Source organism: Oreochromis aureus, linkage group 12, assembly GCF_013358895.1.
Source record: "Oreochromis aureus strain Israel breed Guangdong linkage group 12, ZZ_aureus, whole genome shotgun sequence".
Lineage (NCBI taxonomy): Eukaryota > Metazoa > Chordata > Actinopteri > Cichliformes > Cichlidae > Oreochromis > Oreochromis aureus.
In genome coordinates, this window is record NC_052953.1 from 4,570,021 (window position 1) to 4,595,588 (window position 25,568).

Genomic DNA, 25,568 nt, shown 5'->3' on the forward strand with positions numbered 1-25,568 from the left:
CTTGAACCTTCCTCTACACAAGCGGCAGCTCTTTCTTGGCATCTTTATCCCTGTGGTGACGGCGGTGTGCGCTCCTCCTGGGTGGAATGCTGGGAGGTCGTGACTCTGGATCTTTTGCGGGGACAGCCGGTTGCTAAAATGATAGTTTTGATGGACAGTTTTCTCCATGATCCCTCACAGCTGTCCAAGAAAAAGGAGGAGCCTCCAGAGAGCCAGTCCACGTTTTCTTGCTCATTATCACAAATCTGGTGTTCATAAAAAGGACAGTTGGCCTGTGTGTACGCTCAGGCTGAATCACTTTGAGTGAGAGTGAGAGACATTGTTATATCTGAAAAAGTGGCTTAAAAATACAGATTACATCAAAAAGTGATAACAGCATGTGTGATTTAACCAACAAGAAAACATTCATGACCTCATTATTTTTTTGTGTTTAAAGCTGAAATCCATTATCTGCTTTATATTTTTGTCACATTCATGAATTAGTTGTGTCACCTCCCTGCTAATTTTAGACATAATATAAAACATTACATTTTCAGATTTGACTTTGAGCTACCCTTTTTTGGCCTAATAAAATTGGACACAACATAATTTAATAAAATAATTGCAAAATTTAAATGATTTTCCTCTGAAATGACATTTTTTATTAGGAAAATAATAGAAGGCCCCCATACAAAGAATTTATGACTGAAAAGTCACAATGGTGTTTCGCCAGCTTGATTTGACCATCATTTTATTTATCATTTGACAAAACAAAACAAGACTATGTAGTCCTCACTCGAGTCATAATCAATCATAGCATGTTGTCAAGCTGCGATACTGGCAGATCAGTTAGCAACCTCAGCTTTTCCTTTCACGTCACATCTGACTCAGGGAGTCTCAGATCAGTTGTCATTGCTGTTCTGCATGAAGGGTTCTTGGTACTGTTACTTCTAGCTTTCCATATATGAACATAGAAAGATGAGGAGGCAGGCAACATTGCCTTGTGCTTTCCACCTGGACACATGGATGGGTGGGGCAGTCTAGAACAGAAGCACGTGACCAAAAATACAGTACTGCAGACAGAAATAATCTCCTTTCCACCAGTGGTCCTGAATGAAATCCTTTTTGTTTAGCCAAACAAGAAAAGGAGCAGGAGTAGGGAGGGTAGTGTCATTACTGCAAGATTAAGAGCATCATTCTTATTCTAGCAAGACAGCAGAACAAACTGGAAGACTCTCTGTCAAATACTCCTCATCAAGAATATTTATAACGTTATGGATTTCAGCTTCAGCGGTATGTACATGGATGATGACGTAAAACGTGACAGAGCATCGTTAACTTCAACACAGCATCCAGCGATTGTCATAGCTTCAAAAAAGAAAAGCTCAGCAGTTGTACCTGGCAGCCCTTTGAGGTTTTTCACACAGTTCATAGACACCTGGAATGCTTTGAATGTGATAAATAACCATTGTCAGTTTATGGGGTACGTCCATTTGTCCAATTTCTATAAACCTATCCAAACCTGTACTTGGGCCAGTACTTGACTTGCGTATGCCTCGGTGTGGTTCCTGCTTGGATGTTTGCCTTCGCCGCGGGTGGCTTTGGAGGTGGTGGGAGTGCGGTTTTCCTCCTCTCTTTGCTCCTGTCTGTGATGGTGAAGCCTTGCTCACCCTTATCGTGCAGGCTGACCCTGGGCAAGAAGTGGGTAGAGACATGTTGGGATTTGACCCGGGGGCTGGAGCCCATTTTAGCTTTCCCCCTCTTATTAAGGGCCACAAACCACTCGCGACCTGTCCTGTGGTTCCTGTGGATTACTGAGGCATAAGTGTTGTAGCTGTTCTCCTGGAAACGTTCCCTGAACTTACAGTCATCTGTGAACCGTTCCTACAGAAGAAAGGAAATACAGGGTGTTAACAAGTATTATTCCCTGTCATTATCTTGTATTTTTTTCTTGTTTTCCTGTATTTGCAGACAAGTCATTTTCACACACATGATTCTTGATCTGTGCAAATCCAAACACACAATGTAACCTAAACTTGTTTATCTTGTTAGCTGACACAGAAGGTTCATTACTAAATCTTTTATCATTATTATTTTATTTAATTTTTTGCAAGAAGATCTCACTTTCACATCAACACATACACACAACTACTGCGAAAAGCTTCTGTGCTTTCTGTGACAAATTTCCTTTGCTGTGAGATCTTTGTCCTTTTCCTGCAAAACCAGAAGTGCACACATGAGGATTTACTGTTCACCTACCAAACTCTACCTTCAGGCCCACATACAGAAACCTGAACTGAACCTGGACCTGCACACGCTACAAAAACAGTGTGAATATACATTTCTAATGAGACAGCTGGGTCATGCTTGTGCTGCAATAATTGCAACAGATGTGCAGAAGCATCAGATACTTCTTGGTGCTAGGTTTAATAAGTCATCTACATGATTTCATTATCACAGTCACACCACAAAACTCAAAAAGCATCTGCTATTGAACTCAGTCAGGAAGAACTTCACAATGAAGACATGGGCCGACGTTTTTATGATCATTCTTCTTCTTACAATTTAATCAGCAGAGTTATTGTATTTTACTAAACTGTGTTGGAGAAGATGGATTTTTCCTCCTGCTGAAACAGAAGTTTTCATCCCACCCAGGTTCTCAAACAGAGGATGAGGAATGGGGCAGGTTTAAATCAGACTACTCGTGTATGAATAGTGCTGATAATATCAGCAAGTCTGCAAAGTAAAATCCTTAATGAATTATTACTAATAATCAAAATGATCCAAATATTATTCCCAAACACTGCTTAACATGCCTGCAATAGTTTGGTTATCCGAGAAGAACCATAAAGCTTAAAGTTTTCCAGATGGAGCTGATGCACATAGTTGGACTGCATTAAAATTGTATTATTTGGGTCGCAGGTTTGATCAGACTTTGTCTACCAAAATATTAGAAAGAGATGTAAAAATGTAACACTGGCATGCAGCATTGCACTCTGCACACGTGTCATGCACAGAGATGCAGATATTCATTGAATGTTCCCGTTTTGTGCCTAAATATATCTCGGGTGGGAAACTTTGACATGTACCCAGGGATGCCGGCTTTCTTGCTGCAGCATGGCTTCCTTGTATAACCTCCTGCCATTCTGAAATAAAACAAACTGTTCTGCTTTGCTGAAGAGTGCAGCATAGCAGAAAATGATGCCATTACAGCGTTCGGTAAACATGCCAGTCACAGGAGAGTGCACTGCGGCCGCAGCAGAACAGCGCAAACCTTTAAGTTATTCAAAGTGACCGACTGTTTCTTTTAGCTGTTGTTTTTAAAGGACGATTTTTAAAAAAGTATAGAACTCCAGAGTCACAGCTATGGGTGGACTGAAATGAAATGCTACATTTGAGCAACTTACCGGCTCTGGAACCAGTCAGGGAATTAGACGTTTGGAAAGAAATCCACTGGAGCATGTATGAATGTACTCACACACACGCAGGCACGTATGCACACATAAGCATGCATACCAGGAAGAAGATTTGGCCCATGCTGCGTTTCATAGGATTTAATAGCTGCAGCCAGATTCCAGAGATCTCATTGTAAAAATCATAATGCTTGTACAGCTGTTTAACCTGGCTCTTACCCTGCAGGATTGGTTACACTCTTTTAAAGGGTCCATTCCCATGAACCTTGAGCTTCATTTTAAATAATATTTCACCATATATATATATATATATATATATATATATATATATATATATATCCTCTTTTCTCTTACCACTGCTACACACAGGTAGACCCCATACTGTACTTTCTTTATTCAAGTATCACAAAATTCTCACTCCGCTTAGATATGCAGAAACTCTAGAGACCCGGTACAAAGATAAGACATTAATAAGACATCCTAGATTTTTCCAGCTAAATGCGTTGTGATTTTAAAATGATCCTTTACTGAAATATAGCGAAACAAAGCATAAAGTGTAGTTCAGTTGATTTTTGAGAATACATTTGAAAAGGTATTTAAATAAAAACCAAAACCTAAGCGTTAAAATGAGCTTTGGTGACTGGCTGTTTGACTGCAACTGATTTCTTAACATTGTCATGGTCAAGAAACTAGTTTGTGTTGAATTGAACTTTGTGACATGGCGAATGATCCTGTTGGAAGCAGGCATCAGAAGATGAGTACACTGCTGTCATAAAGGATGGACATGCTCAGGAACAATATTAATGGAGGCTGCAGCCTTTGAACATATTCATTTGATACCAAGTGTCCCACAAAAATATCCACCACACCATTACATCACCACAAGCAGCCTGAACTGTTGATATAAGGCAGGACGGATCCATGCCGTCATGTTACATTCCAAATGTCACAGCAGAAACTGAGACTCATCAGACCAAGCAGCGTGGTCTTCTGGTGCTGTAGCCCGTCTCGTTCAGAGTTCAGTGTGCTGTGCATTCAGAGATGTTCTTTGGCAGGCTTTCTTTTTTAACGAGTGGTTATCTGAGCTGCTGTTGCCTTCCTATCAGAAGGAAGTCTTTCTATTCTCCTCTGATCTCTGGCATGAATTTATTTTCTTTTTTCTTAGATAATTGACTTTAAGCTCTAGACATGGTTGTGTGGGATACTCTTAGTAGATCAGCACTTTCTGAAATACTCAACCAATGACATGAAGTTGTAACTTAACTCACCTTTCTTCTCTGAACCTGGTATATTAACTTGACTGTACATCATACAGTTCCATTTACACAATCATTTGCATAAAAGGAGACCAGTTGTTACAAAGTAATACATTAGAATACTTTTTATTGTAACAAAAGATGTAATGCATGAGTGTTTTAATTCAAATGATCAGTTATTTAGTTACTTAATAGCTTCACTGTTCTGTTTGTTGGGAAACAAGAAAAAAACACAAATCCTGACATATTTGTAATGCTTCTGTTTCCCTCTGACTCACACACACGATCCTGCTGTTGTGTTAATCAGGTTAGCTGATCTGATGGCAGAGATGTCATTAACGGCCTTAACACCTGGCATTATTTTGTGCCTCGGTGATGGTAAGTGTCTGCTGAAGAACTCTACTTCACATTTTGAAGTGCAGACTGAGCACAGCTCCTGGTGGTGAGGCCTTTCTTTAATTAATCATTTCATTTATGACAAATTAAAGTGATTAGTGGTATTTTCTGCCACTACACAGGCTTTCTTTTAGCTATGTATGTGTGTATCACTCTCTCTTTTATCTATAACCCCTCACTCACTGTTTGTTTAACAAATGCTGGCGACCCTTTCACCTTTCAAAAGATTATGTTTGCGATAGCCTGCTGAGTAGGTCACGCAGAGCAATGTGCATCTGTCTCCTCCCCCATTATTCAGCGAATAAACTGCCACTGTGAAAACATCTAAACAGTAAATATGACAGACGATGCAACAGATACAGTTCAGCACGTCACCTGACACCCTGCCGCGAGGCCTGAGCCTTCCTGAGGCCCCCGAGGTTTTACATCCACCAAATCATCAAGGCAGTTAAATAGCAAAGTGCAGCTGTAGTCACAGATTGGAGTTTAGCTGTACAAATATTCCTCTGAAGGCAGAGCCGCTCTGGAGGCAAAAATACGCTCCAACTGCAGGAAGCAACAAGACTATCAGAGTGCGAGGCATCTAACCAGGGAAGCTCTACTACAAAGAAAGAAAATATCAACTCTATAAGCTGCAATGTGCATAAGAATATAGGCATAAAAGCCTGAGATCATCCTCCAGAGGCAGCAAAGTGTTGAAATGTGGCAAGAAAAAATCTGAACTCCAACTATCAAGACAGATGTCACTGAAAGTTTCAGAGTTAGTTATTTTACAGATAATAATATGCTATGTATAGAAAATGGATCTGAAAGTGAGGCCCATGTTGAAGCGGCTTAAACATGCATTCCTTCAACTAACCAGCAGGAGGCGACTCTCATGTGTATAGATGTCTATGGCTTCCTTGCCCTATAGTACGAATAAAAGCTTTCCTGGGGAGTTCATAAGGTCAGTCACTACTTTCAAGTCATAATGAATACATGAAATTTATCAGTATGGCTCATCATCCTCATTAGAGTTAAAAAATGAGGCTAAAATAGGTAGAACTGCATCATTAGCCAATGATAGAGTGCCTAGTGTAGTGTAAAATGTTTTGTCGTTACACTCGTGATCTATGAGGTTATAACACATGAATGTAGCTTCCAGAGTGAAAAAGAAGCCAGTGCAAAGTGCATTAAACCAGAATTCTATGTTAAGGCCACCAGACTGCAATAGCTACGGTTGCAGGAAGATTTCTGCTCCCGTAGTCGTCTATGGGATTTCTGATTTGACCTCTGTTAACACTTTTTCCTGATGAGTTTATTGGGTCAATCACTCTCCAAAATGCAGCTTTTGCTCAGAATTGAGGACAATCTGTGGCATATCTGACTTCACTTGTCAAGTGACGGTGAAAACACTCATCTCAAGGCCTCAAAATCAGAGACGGTATATCAAGAACACTTTTGTTGGGTCAAACAAATAATCCTTGGAAACATTAAGGTGTGGTGCTTGGTCCATATAAACTAAAAAACACACAAAACCACCAACAGATTAGGATTACAGTGTCGGTGATCTCTGCATAGTATAAGCCATGCAGTTCATGGCATGGAGTTGTGGTACCAAGCAGAAAATCCCTGATCCAGTGACAATTGTAAGGTAAGGTTTATTTATTAAGCGCTTTTCGTAGACAGGCAGTCACAAAGCGCTGTACACAAAGGTTAAAATAAAGAAAATATTAAGTAATAAAATAGACAATATAAACAATGCAAATTCAAAACAATTCAAAAGTACTGATTAAAAGGAGGCCTGTTTAAACAAAAAAGTTCTTAACTGCTATTTAAAGGATTCCACAGAGTCAACCAAACGTAGTTGTGGTGGTCGACTGTTCCACAGCCTTGGTGATTGTGTGCTCTAGACTTCCAGAAGAACAAAAATAATTGTCTTTAGTTTGAGGCAGTACCCAACAGCGCTATGTCACGTTGTTTTCTCCTAATATCCAACTGATGTAGTTTACATTTAAATCTTGTTTGTGAAGAACTGGGCAGTGATGGGAATAACGGCGTTACTAACGGCGTTACTTTTTTCAGTAACGAGTAATCTAACTAATTAGTGTGAATGCTTGTAAAAGCATTCACAGTATTGTTCTTCTAATCTTTATTATTATTATTATTAGTGTGAATGCTTGTAAAAGCATTCACAGTATTGTTCTTCTAATCTTTATTATTATTAGTGTGAATGCTTGTAAAAGCATTCACAGTATTGTTCTTCTAATCTTTATTATTAGTGTGAATGCTTGTAAAAGCATTCACAGTATTGTTGTTGTAATCTTTATTCTATTTTATTATTATTATTATCTATTCGTACATTTTTGTAGTCCTACTACTTCAAAACCGTTCAACTTAGAAAAACCATTCAAACACCGTTAGATTCCTCTTCTTTTGGACATGACTGCTTGTATTTTTTTCATTTCTAACATTTATATTTTTAAAATTATTCAACTTTTTTCAACAAAAATTCCCCATGTATTTCAATGGGGAGACCCTTCAAATCCTCATTCAACTTACTCATTTTCAAACTGTATCTACTTCAACATACGTTGACATAGAGCCACCATTCAAACTTTAAAACGAAGACAAGACATTCAACTATTCAACTTGTATTTATCTTTTCAATATCTGTTATACTTTTTCTTCAGTTCCAGTTTAAGTTTCATGATGTTTTTTCAGCCATTTCAGCGTTTATAATGGGTGTGTATGGGATGGAATGTTGCTGCTAGAGTGAGACAGCTCAACTGCTAGAGTGAGAGGAGCGAAAAAATTAATCTGAAAATATTTTTTAAAACTGCTGCTGTGTCCGCAGCTTTTGCTCTACAGGTATGATTTTACCCCCAAAACGTAGCCATCGCTGTCCTCTTTCATCCAATGTGTTTACTATTGTGCTAGGTGTTATGGTTCTTTCATAAATGTCACCAATGCACAGCCTCCTCCCTCCAACTCCTCCATAGACTCCAATGTTAAAATGGCTCAGAAAGTTCCTTTGAAAATCAGAAGAGCAGGCTGTCTTTACACTGTCACCACGTCCATATAATAAACTCCACAGGCATGAAAACTGAGAATTAAGTAGACTAGCCATTGCTGCCGCTCAGATACGGTGAAAGAATTTTGTCAATACGACCTATACTTTTCATTTGGGAGCGATTTGTTTCGCCTGACTTTTCTGTTCATTTTAAGCAGCAAAAGTGAGGTGCATGTCTGCGTGTGTATGGGGCCACTGGGTGCAGTCACTATAGCAACCAGGCTCACACCTGCCTGCTTAACAAGCTCTCTCTCTCACTGTGCCAAGATTCATCTTAAACACTTCTTCTTTCAACTGCTGCTGGGTCCACAGTGTTTGCCCTACAGCCATCATTTTACCCTCAAAACGTCGCCATCGATCTTCTCTTTCCAACAGCATGTCTTTCAAACCTCAGAAATATAAACTTTTTAAACTGTGTGGATCCAAGTGGAGGGATCACACATTTCAGTCATTCAGTGATTCAAAGAATATGAACTTTTAATATTCATTCAGATGTTTTCTGACTCTAAATTTTCTTTTCTCATTACTTAGGTTTTTCTAATTTACATTTAAAACATTTTCAGCTCTTTTCCAACTTCTTCTCTGTGGATTTTAGCTTTTAGCAGTTCAGCACTTTTATTTTCAGGCTTAAAATTTCTCTATTTTTCATCTCATTCAACATTTTTAACTTAAAATTCAGCAATTAATTTATTTCAGTGAATACATTCAGATTCAAGCATTCACACTGCAGTTTCTTCAGAAAATGCACTTTCTAGTTATTATTATTATTATATTTTATTATATATTCCGTGACGTTTTTTTTGTACTGTATCTCCTTCAAAACCGTTCAACTTAGAAAACCATTCAAACACCGTTAGATTCCTCTTCTTTTGGACATGACTGCTTCTATTTTTCTCATTTTTAACATTTATATTTTTAATTTTATTCAACTTTTTTCAACAAAATTTCCCATGTATTTCAATGGGAGACCCTTCAAATCCTCATTCAACTTACTCATTTTCAAACTGTATCTACTTCAACATAGGTTGACATAGAGCCACCATTCAAACTTTAAAACGAAGACAAGACATTCAACTATTCAACTTGTATTTATCTTTTCAATATCTGTTATACTTTTTCTTCAGTTCCAGTTTAAGTTTCATGATGTTTTTTCAGCCGTTTCAGAGTTTATAATGGGTGTGTATGGGACGGAATGTTGGGGCTAGAGTGAGAAGGCTCAACTGCTAGAGTGAGAGGAGCGAAAAAAATTAATCTGAAAATATTTTTAAAACTGCTGCTGTGTCCACGGTGTTTGGTCTACAGGTATGATTTTACCCTCAAAACGTAGCCATCGCTGTCCTCTTTCATCCAATGTGTTTACTATTGTACTAGGTGTTATGGTTCTTTCATAAATGTCACCAAAGCACAGCCTCCTCCCTCCAACTCCTCCATAGACTCTAATGTTAAAATGGCTCAGAAGGTTCGTTTGAAAATCAGAAGAGCATGGTGTTTTACACTGTCACCACGTCCATATAATAAACTCCACAGGCATGAAAACTGAGAATTAGGTAGACTGGACATTGCTGCCGCTCACGGTGAAGGAATTTCGTCAATAGGACCTGTACTTTTCATTTGGGAGCGATTTGTTTCGGCCTGACTTTTCTGTTCATTTTAAGCAGCAAAAGTGAGGTGCATGTCTGTGTGCGTGTGTATGGAGCCCCTGGCTCAGTCACTATAGCAACCAGGCTCACACCTGCCTGCCTAACGAGCTCTCTCTCACTCTGCCAAGATTCATCTTGAACACTTCTATTTCAACAGCTGCTGTGTCCACAGTATTTGCCCTACAGCCATCATTTTACCCTCAAAATGAAGCCATCGTTCTTCTCTTTCCAACAGCGTGTCTTTCAAAGCTCAGAGATGTAAACCTTTAAAACTGTGTGGATCCAAGTGGGATCATTTTAGTCATTCAGTGATTCAAAGAATATGAACTTTTAATATTCATTCAGATGTTTTCTGACTCTAAATAGTCTTTTCTCATTACTTAGGTTTTTCTAATTTACATTTAAAACATTTTCAGCTCTTTTCCAACTTCTTCTGTGTGGATTTCAGCTTTTAGCAGTTCAGCACTTTTGTTTTCAGGTGAAAATTTCTGTATTTTTCATCTCATTCAACATTTTTAACTTAAAATTCAGCAATTAATTCTTTTCAGTGCATATATTCAGATTCAAGCATTCACACTGCAGTTTCTTCAGAAAATGCACTTCAGTTATTAGTGTGAATGCTTGTAAAAGCATTCTATTGTTGTTGTAATCTTTATTCTATTTTATTATTATTATTATCTATTCAGACATTTTTGTAGTCCTACTACTTCAAAACCGTTCAACTTAGAAAACCATTCAAACACCGTTAGATTCCTCTTCTTTTGGACATGACTGCTTGTATTTTTTTCATTTCTAACATTTATATTTTTAAAATTATTCAACTTTTTTTCAACAAAAATTCCCATGTATTTCAATGGGGAGACCCTTCAAATCCTCATTCAACTTACTCATTTTCAAACTGTATCTACTTCAACATACGTTGACATAGAGCCACCATTCAAACTTTAAAACGAAGACAAGACATTCAACTATTCAACTTGTATTTATCTTTTCAATATCTGTTATACTTTTTCTTCAGTTCCAGTTTAAGTTTCATGATGTTTTTTCAGCCATTTCAGCGTTTATAATGGGTGTGTATGGGACGGAATGTTGGGGCTAGAGTGAGACAGCTCAACTGCTAGAGTGAGAGGAGCGAAAAAATTAATCTGAAAATATTTTTTAAAACTGCTGCTGTGTCCGCAGCGTTTGCTCTACAGGTATGATTTTACCCTCAAAACGTAGTAGCCATCGCTGTCCTCTTTCATCCAATGTGTTTACTATTGTGCTAGGTGTTATGGTTCTTTCATAAATGTCACCAATGCACAGCCTCCTCCTCCAACTCCTCCATAGACTCCAATGTTAAAATGGCTCAGAAAGTTCCTTTGAAAATCAGAAGAGCAGGCTGTCTTTACACTGTCACCACGTCCATATAATACTCCACAGGCATGAAAACTGAGAATTAAGTAGACTAGACATTGCTGCCGCTCACGGTGAAAGAATTTTGTCAATACGACCTATACTTTTCATTTGGGAGCGATTTGTTTCGCCTGACTTTTCTGTTCATTTTAAGCAGCAAAAGTGAGGTGCATGTCTGCGTGTGTATGGGAGCCACTGGGTGCAGTCACTATAGCAACCAGGCTCACACCTGCCTGCTTAACAAGCTCTCTCTCTCACTGTGCCAAGATTCATCTTAAACACTTCTCTTTCAACTGCTGCTGGGTCCACAGTGTTTGCCCTACAGCCATCATTTTACCCTCAAAACGTCGCCATCGATCTTCTCTTTCCAACAGCATGTCTTTCAAAGCTCAGAAATATAAACTTTTTAAAGCTGTGTGGATCCAAGTGGAGGGATCACATTTCAGTCATTCAGTGATTCAAAGAATATGAACTTTTAATATTCATTCAGATGTTTTCTGACTCTAAATTTTCTTTTCATTACTTAGGTTTTTCTAATTTACATTTAAAACATTTTCAGCTCTTTTCCAACTTCTTCTCTGTGGATTTTAGCTTTTAGCAGTTCAGCACTTTTGTTTTCAGGTGAAAATTTCTCTATTTTTCATCTCATTCAAAATTTTTAAGTCAGAATTCAGCAATTAATTTATTTCAGTGAATACATTCAGATTCAAGCATTCACACTGCAGTTTCTTCAGAAAATGCACTTTTTATTATTAGTGTGAATGCTTGTAAAAGCATTCACAGTATTGTTCTTCTAATCTTTATTATTCTATTTTATTATTATCTATTTCAGACGCTTTTTTTTGTACTCCTACTCCTTCAAAACCGCTCAACTTAGAAAACCATTCAAACACCGTTAGATTCCTCTTCTTTTGGACACGACTGCTTCTATTTTTCTCATTTTTAACATTTATATTTTTTAAATTATTCAACTTTTTTCAACAAAAATTTCCCATGTATTTCAATGGGGAGACCCTTCAAATCCTCATTCACCTTACTCAATTTTAAACTCCTACTACTTCCACATACGTTGACATAGAACCACCATTCAAACTTTAAAACGAAGCCAAGACATTCAACCTTTCAACTTGTATTTATCTTTTCAATATCTGTTATACTTTTTCTTCAGTTCCAGTTTAAGTTTCATGATGTTTTTTCAGCCGTTTCAGAGTTTATAATGGGTGTGTATGGGACGGAATGTTGGGGCTAGAGGAGACAGCTGAACTGCTAGAGTGAGAGGAGCGAAAAAATTAATCTTAAAATCTTTTTAAAACTGCTGCTGTGTCCGCAGCATTTGCTCTACAGGTATGATTTTACCTCAAAACGTAGCCATCGCTGTCCTCTTTCATCCAATGTGTTTACTATTATACTAGGTGTTATGGTTCTTTCATAAATTTCACCAATGTGCAGCCTCCTCCTCCAACTCTTCCATAGACTCCAATGTTAAAATGACTCAGAAAGTTCCTTTGAAAATCAGAAGTACAGGCTGTCTTTACACTGTCACCACGTCCATATAATAAACTCCACAGGCATGAAAACTGAGAATTTAGTAGACTGGACATTGCTGGCACTCACAGTGAAAGAATTTCGTCAATACGACCTATACTTTTCATTTGGGAAGGATTTGTTTCGGCCTGACTTTTCTGTTCATTTTAAGCAGCTAAAGTGAGGTGCATGTCTGTGTGTGTGTATGGAGCCATTGGTGCAGTCACTATAGCAACCAGGCTCACACCTGCCTGCTTAACGAGCTCTCTCTCACTCTGCCAAGGTTAAACCTAAAATGTCTGCTGCATCTAAGCAGTTGTAGTAAGATTAACTTTTTCAATAGGTACAATAAGACAGATTTGACAGGGGTCAGTAGTTAGTATATGCCAACTAGTAGAGCATTGTGATTGGCACACAGGTTTTTCAGATCTGGGCAGTTGGAGTCAGTTGATGACTTTAAAATCATCCTTTCTGACTGGATAATTAAAGCTTACAGCATCTACCTGTCTGTAGTTGATTTTCCCACATTTTAACTAATGTTTAACTAATCTAATCTCATTTAATGTCTCTGTTTATAGTCTGTATAGTTTATCTCCCCACTAACAAACTTAAAGTAGTCTTAAAATAAAACCCACATAACAGTTCAAGATGAAATACTTTTATTTGCTCATGTAATGCCAGTTGCCATATTTTTCTGTATGTCACTCATTCGCTTATACAAAAGTACCAATTTGTACACTAGTCTAGTATATTTTTTTCCTCTATCTCTATGTCTCTCACATACAGAGACTAACACACAGACATGTATATACTCATTATTGCTGTTCAAATTGATGGTCAAATTTCCAAGCACCACCTGAACGCCTCATCTGTTTTCAACCCATCACTGGACCAACTGTCGTCATTCCGCTTTGCTCTCTGTTGTGGTAAGTACAGTACACTCAGTACTGCACTGTTTTATTTTTATGATGGTAAAATACATGTTTGACATTTAAACTCACATATCAAGTCCAACAGAGTTTAAAAGAGTTCAAAGAATAAAGAAAAAAAAAAAGAATAACCTTCACTATCATTTATATAGGTTTATGACATTTTGCTGTTAGCAGCAGTGCTAACGCTTAGCTTCAATACTAATGCTAGCAACGATGCTAATGTTAGCAACAATGCTAACGTTAGCTATAGTGCTAACACTAGTGTTAGCAGTTGTTAACTGACAAAAAGAATATTACTGTGATATTCCTGTGATATTTATTGGCGGTCAGTGAGACAAAAGTAACAAATGAGCTTTATTATTGCCATTGTGGCTTAGTTTTAACAGTAAGAGTGCTTTATGACTTTTGCTGTTAGTAGTCGTGTTAACGCTTAGCTTCAATGTTAATGTTAGCAACAATGCTAACGCTAGCTATAGTGCTAACACTAGCCTTAGCAGTTGTTAACTGACAAAAAGAATATTACTGTGATATTCCTGTGATATTTATTGGCGGTCAGTGAGACAAAAGTAACAAATGAGCTTTATTATTGCCATTGTCGCTCAGTTTTAACAGTAAGAGTGTTAGTGCTAGCAGCAATGCTAACACTAACTGAAGTGCTAACATTAGCAGGAATGCTAGCGCTAGCAGCAATGCTAAGACTAGTAACAGTCTAACAGTAGCGCTACATAAGCCTTACATAAGTGGAAATACTTCAGTTAATTAGTTTGAATTACAAAATGGCTGCTGTATCAGCTGGTGTGCTATATTACTCTATAATTACCCTGCTGACTAAGTTCAGTGTATCATGTCATGTGGGTTATGTATTTCTGTTAGTCTGATAACACTGTACAGACAACTAACATATTATTTCTCGCCTTACACTTTCAGGAACTTGACTGACACCTGTGCTTTGCCTGGTAGGTGTGCACATACTGTAAGAGAAGTAGACCAAAATAAAAAATAATCTGACTAATATAAGCTGTAAAGTGATGGGTTCAAACTTTGTGCTAGACCTTTTAAACACAATTTTATAATAAATACACATAAGTGCAGCTTAACAATTGGGCTAAAATATTTTTTCATACATTTTTGTCGTCACATTACATGTGAATAGTTAATGATTCACTCAATCATATTTGTATTTAAAATATTATTGCTGAATTTAATTAAATATTTATTCTTTTAAAAGTGCCCAATTATGCAACTTTTTGCACATGGCAGCCAACAACAGTTTAGCTTGAATATTTGTTTTGTCCTTTTCAGTAGTCACAATTAGTTCATACAATTACCATGTGATATCATTTTAATAAAATTATTATTTTTTTCTCCTTTTTGTTCACAGTGTGCAGAAGAAGAACAAGGACCAGATCTCCAGTCTTCTCTCACATCCCAACCCCCAACCCCTCTATCCTCTGTCCTGCTCCACCTGTTGTCTCTGCCTTCTTTCCATCTGTATTTCACCCTGTGGTTTGTGAGAAATTTTGCCAAACCAAGAATCTTATTGCGGTTTGATTTCAAAGCCGTGTCTCTCCTGCTCTGTCTGTTCTCTCTGCTAAATTTTTCTCTACCTGTTTTTTTTCACTCTTTGGCTTGCTGCTGAGAAATGCACAAGCCAATAAAGCAATAAAGAGTGCATATTTTGCCTCAACCTTTGAACAAACTGAACAAACAAAGAAAACTCTACGGTTTGATTTCAAAACCGTGTCTTTCCTGCTCTGCCTGTTCTCTCTTCTAAATTTTTTCTCTACCTGTTTTTCACTCTTGGCTTGCTGCTGAAAAATGCCAAGCCATTAAAGCAATAAAGAGTGCATATATTGCCTCTACCTGAGAACAAACTGAACAAACAAAGAAAACTCTAATTCACGGTTTGATTGTGATTTCCCAGCCGTGTCTCTCCTGCTCTGCCTGTTCTCTCTTCTAGATTTTCTCTCTACCTGTTTTTCATTCTGGGCTTGCTGCTAAGTTGTGCCAAGCCAATAAAGACAGTACATAATATTCTCTCGACTGAAGAACAAACTGTCAAATGAAAGACAACTGTTTCAGACAAATAAAAACTGAAATATAAAACAAAGACAACATCTCCTGGTGTGTGCCACTCTTATCTTGTGAACATATTTTCTGAAGACTAAGAAACACTTGCAGGTGTGTGAAAATGCCAAGGAAGCAGAAAAAGTCAAAAGCTGCAAAACAACGCTGGAAGAAGTTCCATGAGATTCACAGTGTACCAATATGTGAACAAGCTGAGTGTGATTTTCCTCAGAGCTCTGCAGAAGACAGTGTGTCTACAAAGACCAATTCTGACAGTGTCAAACAGGCAGGTCAACATGTTCCTGCACATGTACAACAGGTATCTTATGCTGATGCTGTAAAGAGTGGACTGCAGCATGAATTTAGTGAACAACATGAGGTGTCAAGTGCCCCACAGGTGGGTTATGCTGATTTGTTGAAAAGAGGCCATCACAGTGATGTGGCAGGACCATCTCATGCAGAAAGAGTGAACTTTGAAAACCAGCCCTCTGTAACACATGTCTGTGCATCTCACAGCCAGGCACATCCTAAATATGGAGACTCCAGAAACCACCAGTGCACATGTAACTCACTCACATTTCTTGCATTCCTTCATGAGAATGAAAACATGACTACAGCTGACCTTAATCTGGTCTTGGATAAAGGTGATGTGATGTACAAAGAGGCAAAGAAAAGATTCCCAAGAGTATTCATTTGGCAACCGATGAGCTGCCAGACAAAGTTTATGTCGCAGGTCTATGTATCATGTCGACATGACACAGCCTTCCCGGTATGGGACATTTGAAGAACCTCCAGAGGAAGCAGTAGATACCTTTCTCAGCTTAGAAGCAGGACTGAGCTGCCTGTTGTCAGATGTGCATTATGCCTTACTGATTATGAGTGGATTGTGTATTGCAGTGTTCAGATCCACATCAGGCGAATATGGGTTCTTTGACCCACACCCAGAACACCCAGTGGTCTTTCTCTACTACTACAGTCACGTAATCGTGGTACAGCTGTGATGCTGAAATTTACACTCCTCAGTGACATGATTAAGAGGCTACAAGATTCTTATCAAATGATGGAGATATCACCCTCTTGTAACTATGAGCTGAAGCCTGTGCAGTTCTACAGTATGAGCACAGTCAACCTGAGTGATACTATCACAGACACAGTCTGCAGACCAACAGCTGCCACTGCTGTGGCATCTACTCACGCTGATACAACTGTTGATGAAGCAAACCCCTCTACTCCAAGGAGAAACACAACCACTGGTCTGACTGAGAACATCTTTTGTCAAATGTCCATTTGTACGCCACTGGTGAAACAAAAAGAAGTCCACATGACTCAGTTCACATCATATGAAGATCAGAATGAACCTCCTAATATACCAACTGAAGAACTATGCAGTGAATTTAATTTCTTTCCATCGAATGATGCTTTTTCATGTCAATCAAATGCTGCAATAAAAAATGTTGCTGCCTGTGATCTTTCTGATATAGTTTTACAAAAACTGAAAAAGTTAATAAACAACAAAGGCACAAAATGAAAAGAAGATTAATGGCATCAGAGAAACCCAGAAATCAGAGAAAAGAAAACCAAAAAGGAAAGAACGACAAAAATATGCTTCAAATAAAGAGTACAAAGAAAGAAAAAAATCTTGCACAAGCGAGGCATATAAAAACAATCCTGAAGTTAGACAGAAACAACAACGGTATGTTAAAAGACGTTACTGTGAGAATGCAGAATTCAGACAGAAACAACAACAGTATGTTAAAAGACGTTACTGTGAGAATGCAGAATTCAGACAGAAACAGCAACAGTATGTTAAAAGACGTTACTATGAGAATGGAGAATTCAGACAGAAACAGCAACAGTATGTTAAAAGACGTTACAGTGAGAATGCTAAAGTTAGACAGAAACAAAAACAATATATTAAAAGACGTTACTATGAGAATACTGATTTCAGAGAGGAGAAAAAAGCTATATCACTAAAAGGTATCGAGAAAGCCCAGAATTCAGAGAGAGACAGAGATCTCGAGTGACTCAGCGTTATGCACGTGACAACGCATTCAGAGCAAGACACAAACAACTAATGAAACAACTAATGCGAGACAGGTATCAAAGTAATCTTGCATTCAGGATTATGCACAACATGAGATGTGCCATGAAAATAAAAAGGAAATACAGATGGGTGAACAGACAAACCCAAGAGAGTGACAACAGTGTGATCAATGAGGCCATATCTGTGTTCAAATCACATATCAAAGTTGGACCATCATACCCATGTACTGTATGTTTCAAGGCTTCATTTCCAAACCAAGTACGACCCTGCATAAGGTCAAATTATGTCAAAACCCACATGTGGTTGCAACATGTTTGACAGGAAGGTTTGTTCATGTTTGTGATGAAAACTGCAGAAATGAGCAGTGCAATGTGCCTGATGAGAGAAAGAGAGAGTGGATTTGTCACACCTGCCACAATCATCTTAAAATGGATCCATGCCAGTACTTGCTGTTGCCAATAAACTGGATCTTGCTGATATTCCAGCTGAACTGTCTGATCTCAACATCCTGGAGAGGCATCTCATAGCCAAGTGCATACCATTTGCCAAGATTATTCCTCTTCCCAAAGGCAGACAGAGAGCAATTAGAGGAAATGTGGTCTGTGTCCCATCAGAGGTACAGGAAACTGTTGAAGCATTGCCTCGATTAAGAATTAATTCTCAGGTCATGAGAGTAAAACTGAAGAGACGCTTGTCGACAAAGGTCATCAGCTGTTTCAGACTGTAAGCTGGTCTAAACTTGTGCAAGCACTGCATAAACTCAAGCAGATTCATCCACAGTATAAGGATGTGAGCATCAGAGATGATGCTGAGCTGTGTGATCCAACACTTCCTGATGAAGATGATGAGGATGATGATGATGAAAACATGAATGAGGACGATTATGATGAGGCTGATTTAATGGAAATTGACAGCTGTGAGAAAATGCACTATGTGAAGCACAAAATAAAAAAAATGAACAGGATATTGACATGTTATCCTGTGATGGTGAACAACCACATGAGCAGATGAGAGATGATTCAGAGCAAGAAGATGGACTGACTAATGGTGGTTTTGCACTCGAAGTCCTGTTTGCAGCCCCTGATGTGGCTGAGGAGATATTATGTTTCAGTGAAGGAATCTACTCTGTTGCTCCTGCAGAGAGAAACAATCCAATAAGTTTTTTCAAAACACCTAAACTGGAGGCCATGGCCTTCCCTGTGCAGTTTCCTACAGGCCAAAACACACTTGATGAAAGAAGGCTGATCAAAGTATCCCCAGTGGGTATTTCAAATCAAGACTTTTCTGCATTGATGATCGTTTTGCCAAAGACACAAACTATTTGTTCTTTGCACAGTTTGTGACTGAAATACACTTGGCTACTTCCAGCATGACAATCCAGTTAAGGAAGGCAAAGCCTCTGACCAGAGATGGGAGAAAAATAACCTCAGGCATGTTACAAGATAAACATGAGGTGGAGAAACTGGTGCGAAATAAAGATGCAGTGAGATTCATGCAGCCTCTGAGAGGAACCCCAGCCTATTGGGAGAAAACAACAAGAGATCTTTTGCCATGATCAGACAGTTGGGAACTCCCACGTTCTTTTGCACATTTTCAGCTGCTGAAATGCGCTGGCCTGAAGTGATTGAAGCAATAACAAGGCAGCAAGGTGAACAAGTGAACTTTGAAGGACTCGACTGGTCAGCAAAGTGTGACATCCTGAGAAGCAATCCTGTCACAACAATGCGCATGTTTGACAAGAGAGTTGAAGCATTATTCAGAGATTTACTCTTATCTCCTGCAGAGCCACTTGGCAAAGTCATTGACTACTTTTACAGAGTCGAGTTTCAGCACAGAGGAAGCCCACACATACACTGCCTCCTGTGGGTAGAAGGTGCTCCTGTGTTTGAGGAGGATGATGAGCAAACTGTTGTGGATTTTATAAACAAATACATCACAGCTCAGCTGCCTGATCCACATAAACAACCTGAACTTTACAAGAAAGTTACAGAAGTGCAAAAACATAGTAAGAACCACACAAAGACGTGTTTTAGGAGTTTAAGCTCCGGTGCCGCTTTTGGTTTTCCCAAACCACCCTGCAATGACACAATGATCACAAGACCCAGTGAGGATGATGAACTGAGGTAGAAACAGCAAAGAACAAGCTCAGACCACTGAACCAGCTACTGAATGAACCTGAAACTGCTTCCATGAGTTTAGAGCAGCTCTTGGCAAGATGCAAGTTGACGATGCAGAATATGAGCGATACCTGAATAAAATGAACACAAGGAGTACGATCATACTAAAGCGTGATCCAAAAGACTCTTGGATAAACAGCTATAATCCACATCTGCTTGAAGCCTGGAACAGTAATATCGACATAAGCTTTGTTCTAGATGCTTTCGGCGCAGCAAATTATTTAATGAAATATATATCAAAAAAAAGAGGGCGGGCTATCTGAGTACCTGAAAACTGTCATTGAGAACTCCCATAAGGACAGTGTAAATGAGTGCGATGAAATGAGAGCCGTCATGCAGGCATATTCAAAGAAGCGAGAGATCAGTGCGCAGGAGTGTGTTGCTCGTGCATGTGGTCTTCACATGAAGCAATGTTCACGTGCTGTAATATTCATACCAACTGATGATAATCCAGTGAAATGAGTCGTCCCCTGTCAGTTCTGGACAACACAACACCTGAGTCTTCCAATGTTTGGATGACATCTTTGAATGACAAATACAAAGCCAGACCTGAAACTCCAGAGTATGAGGAGATGTGCATGGCAGACTTTGCTGCTACTTGCAGGATTGTCTATGGCCAACAGACAAAAGGTAAAGATGTTTTGCCCTTCTCAATGAGATGGGATTTGTGCAAAGGCGCAAAATGATAAGCCTGCTGTCATCAGATTTCACCGCTGCTCACAAGAAAAACATCCAGAGCAATATTACGGAAGACTGCTTAAACTGTACCTTCCTCATCGCTCAGACCATGAACTGAAAACACCATCTTTGCCAACCTATCAGGCTTTCTATGGTGCTGGCTGTGTACAGCTACCAGGTACTGACCATCTTGAATACGTGCAACACATTGTCAAAAGAAACAGAGAAAAATATGAGAAAAACAGTGAGGAGATCGAGAGCGCTGTTGAGGAATATGAGCAGAACAGAGGTGTGACTGATTTAATGGTGTAATCTGGCACCTGAATCAGATCTCGTAAGGTTGCCACTTGTTGAACAAGAAAGAGAGCAAGACAATGAAAATGAACAGGAAGATGTGCCCGACTACAGCCGTCAGGCTGATGCTTCAACAGAAGTCAGAGCCATCAGGGAACCCCTGCTATTGATCCCACATTGTTACGTCAGATGTTTCAGAATCTGAATAAGAAGCAAGCCTGCATATTTTATGCAGTTAGAGACTGGTGCATTAAAAGAGTCTGTGCTCTGAATGTGGAGCAGTTTTTCTTTTATATTAATGGTGGTGCTGGAACAGGAAAATCACATCTTATCAAATGCATCTACTCAGAAGCATCTAAGATACTGAGCAAAGTGCCCAGATATGCAGACGACGTTGATATATCAAAACCCACTGTCCTGTTAACTGCTTTCACTGGGACTGCAGCATTTAACATTTCTGGAACAACACTGCATTCTCTTCTCAAGCTCCCTAGAAGCTTAAAACCTCCCATTCAGGGACTTGGCAATCAGCTGGATGAAGTCAGATCAGAACTTTTGAATGCTGAAATAATCGTCATTGACGAAGTGTCTATGGTGTCAAGACATCTCTTTGCATATGTAGATGCAAGACTCAAACAGATCAAAGGGACTCGGAGACCCTTTGGAGGCATGTCAGTCATTGCTGTTGGAGACTTCTATCAGCTACCCCAGTGCGACAGTCTAAACCTCTCTGTGTGCACGACCCGTCCGAGATCGACCTGTGGCGGGAGCATTTTCAGATGATCACTCTGACTGAGATTATGCGTCAGAAAGATGATGTTGTCTTTGCTGAGATGCTGAACAGAACCGTGTGAAAGGAAAGTTGGATGTGCTTTATGAAGCAGATAGAAATTTGTTGTCACAGGCCATAACTGAACCAGCCCGTTGTCCGACTGATGCGTTGCACATTTTTGCAACTAATAAAGAAGTGGATGCGCACAACTCTGCAACACTGGCTCTGCTCCATACTCATATCATTGACATCCATGCAGACGATTATAGAAAGGATCCTAGAACTGGCAGAATGGCACTACAAGACAGACCATTCAAAGGAGGTAAAAACGAGTTACCAGACACACTGAAAGTTGCAGAAGGAGCTCGTGTCATGCTCACCAGAAACATTGACATACAAAATGGTTTGGTTAATGGAGCTTTTGGAAAACTACTTAGAGTAGTTCACTCTGAAAATGACCAACACATCATCAAGCTTGGACTTAAAATGGATAATGAGACATCTGAAAGAATAACCGCACACCAGCAGACGACATGGTGTACATTGAGAGAGCAGAGGAGAATCTAAAGCAGAAAGGAGTGGTACGAAGACAGTTCCCAGTGAAGCTGGCCTTTGCATGTACAATACATAAGGTACAGGGTATGACAACCACATCAGCTGTTGTCTCTCTTAAGAGCATTTTTGAGCCCGGCATGGCCTACGTAGCTGTCAGCAGAGTGACGCCTCTCAGTGGACTGTATCTTCTTGATATGGAGGAGAAAAAATATTCACCAACCCAGAAATCACTGCAGCGCTTGAGAACATGAGACAAGCCAACCTTGATGACATGATGCCTCTTCTACAAGTGAGACAAACACTGAGCAGGTCAGACGTTTTCACCATTGTTCATCATAACACAGAGGGACTGCCAGCTCACATTAATGACATCAAGAGTCACCATGAATTGTGTCTAGCAGATGTTTTGTGCCTAACAGAAAAACACACCTGCGGGGCTCTTTTGTCGCAGAGAGTCTCCACTTGAAAATTACAGTTTGTTCAAACGCAACAGACACCTGTCCTACACAAACTTTCCCCAGATGGCAAACAGAAGTGGTGGTGGAGTTGTTGTTTATGTGAAAAGTGACATTCAAGCGCATGAAAAACAGTACATCCATAATGTAACTGACCTTGAATTTCTGGCTTTAAAGGTTGAAGCACCAGTCAGTGCACTGATTGCAGTTGTGTACAGACCTCCAGACTACACTCTGAGGCCATTCCTGAAAAACCTGGTAAGCCTATTAGACTCATTAGAGATCATGGACTGTCATCCCATCATAGTGTGTGGTGATTTTAATGAGAATGTTTTATCCAGTGCAAACAAACCAATCCTGGAGCTGTTTGAGTCTAGGGGATATGCACAGGTCATCACTACCCCTACCACAGAGAAGAACACACTGCTTGACCTAATTTTCATTTCTCAGCCAGAGCGATGTCTCCATTCTGGAGTCATGAAGACCTACTATAGTTACCATGACCCTGTATACTGTGTATTGTCCTGTGATGATTCATGATCTAGATCTTTGACTACAGTAAGTAATTTCTATATTTTTGAATGACTTAAGAAAGTAGAGCGATATTTAAAAGTTGACTTAAGAAAAATGCCCTGCATTGCAGTATAATGTTTGAATTTTTACATAAAATACAATTAAATGAATTAAATAATGATATCAGTAAAATATGACAATTTTATTTATTACAGAAAATCTAAAAATCAGTAATCTATGAATGTCAGAAAAATCAAATATAGCAGTTTAAAACGAACAGTGTAGGCATATCCTCTCTGCAGCCAGGCTTCAAAATCCTGCCAGGCTGCCCCAGTCTCACTGTGGCTGGGAGGGAGGAGGGTGGACCAGAGGATTGCCCACACAACAAATAAATGTTCAACAGCTTCTTCATTGTTTCTGAGAGAACAACACAGACTAACGTTTGCTTTTTAAAAAAAAAAAAAAAAAAAAAGAAAAAAAGAAAAGAAAAACCTAATTACAGCAATAATGACAGTTAAGCCAGTTTATCTGTGCCTCTATTTTGAAATAATATTTACAAAAATGTTATTGATTTCAGTTTGTTATAATCTTTAAACTTTTTCAAAAGTATATGATTATATTTTTGGACAAATCTTACGATGAAACATACATTTTATGAGCTTTTATCATGTTTCAGCCAGTGCATTTATCAGGGTGGGTCTGGGTTGATAAATGCACTGGCTGATAACTGCACATTTCTGGCCAGAATGTTTCAGCAGTGTTACATATGCACTACATATGTTACACTTGCTTTTTGTTACCAGCTGATACCCTACATTTGTATAGACATTGGATGGTGTGAGGCTGGGGAGTTGAGTGGAGTGGGTGGGTGGGAGTTGAGTGGGCAGGTATGGTGGGAGGTTGTTAGGCTTCTTTCTTTTTTTTTTTTTTTTGTTAAGAGAGACACAGTCCTCCTGTGTCTTCTCCAAGCTTCACATGTACAATCCAACAGTGTGAAGCACATAGCAGCCAGAAACTGTAATGCCACAGATCAGAGAGGCTTCATCATCACCATCTTCGCCAGACGATCAGAGCGTGAGACTTCACATCTAGAAGTCCTCCTTCTAGCTTGTCCCACAAGCAGTCGGTGAGATTTACTCACAACAAAAAGGGTTAATGACATTATTTCCATGAAAACGTATTAATTCTTTGTAAAGTGTTTAAATTGTGTTTTCACTTGACCTTAGGAGTGTTATTTTGAGTGTATTTTAATATCTGTACTCAGGTGTTTCCTCTGTGATCCATCCCTTCAGAGCTGAGACACTCAGGACTGAACAGACTGCACAGTTTCTGTGACCGAGCCTCCAAAACATCTTCTTTGAAACCACACATGATAGAAGGGCTTTATATTTGCAGCAGCACTACTAAAGGTATTCAGTTTATTACAGGATGTGTTTGTTTCTTAGGACCAGCTCCAAGCGCACACTACCTAACATATACACCTTTCTGTTCATTACAAACCAACTACTCTGGATCATATGGCCAGTTGGCAGGAATGTTGCTGCAGGAAAACATCCCTGAGATCACCATCATTGCCAGACTGACTGTGCCTCCTCTGTGCAGTGTCAAGATCCTCCCTAAATGAGTGTGTAAGTTAACATTTTCATTATTTTATTCCCTTTGACAAGTATCACCGGTATTTACATTTACAACTACATATGTTCCTGTTTTCTGCTCTTCTTTTAAAGTCCTCAGCTATCCTGCTTCTGTGCTGCTTGCCACACATCAAACACTGGCCGGATGACAGGGAGGATCCACTCTGAAGTCACTGGACATGATGAGGATCATATGGGACTTTATAGTTTCACAGAAACGTTGTGCTCTTTGATTACAGGTTTTAAATGGACATAATGACTGCCTCTCTCTGATCAACAGGCTAAAGGATTGTTTTCATTGTTAGAGCTCTGTACAATGTATGCTTATTTAATATTTCATCACAGAGCAAACCTTTATTTATTTAACATATTTTTATTTTGTTTTACTGTTGAATTAACTGTGGGGATTTTTTTAAGTGGGCACTCAGGATGTCATATGACCAGAAATGTGGTAACTGGAATTCTACAGTATGTTAAAAAAAAATCTGCTAAGAACAAAACACACACAAAAACCCCCAAGAGAACTCAAATTGTTCCATGTAATCCAATCTAAAACATTTTAAACTGCTGAACAGCAACACAAACAGTGTTAAAGAAACAGTGTTAACAGAATAATTATGATGAGTTTGTACCAAAGTTTCAGGTCACATGGCACACCTAGTGTGTAGTGCGGGGTATCAGCTGGTAAGTATAGGTTTTTTCATATTTGTGTCCTTAGAGTTCAGATAGATAAAGCCTTGTGTATAATAATTAGTCATAACCACAACTCAAAGTCAGGGACTAACTAAATCT

General features: G+C 39.0%; 1 protein-coding gene and 1 long non-coding RNA gene across 2 annotated transcripts in view; one reads left to right on the plus strand and one right to left on the minus strand.

Moving 5' to 3' along the window:
- Positions 1-1,106: 1,106 nt before the first annotated feature.
- The window catches only part of fgf5 (fibroblast growth factor 5), a 37,012-nt gene continuing 12,550 nt past the window's right edge, over positions 1,107-25,568 (minus strand). Inside the window, exon 3 of the mRNA XM_039620275.1 lies at positions 1,107-1,863. Within this exon, the coding sequence (XP_039476209.1) occupies positions 1,492-1,863 (372 nt within the window). The 3' untranslated portion in view covers positions 1,107-1,491. The remainder of the gene's footprint in view (positions 1,864-25,568) is intronic.
- LOC120442938 lies at positions 22,838-24,701 on the plus strand. The gene is made up of 3 exons (XR_005614990.1): positions 22,838-23,187; positions 24,435-24,551; positions 24,668-24,701. It is a non-coding gene; the product is annotated as an uncharacterized LOC120442938 (long non-coding RNA).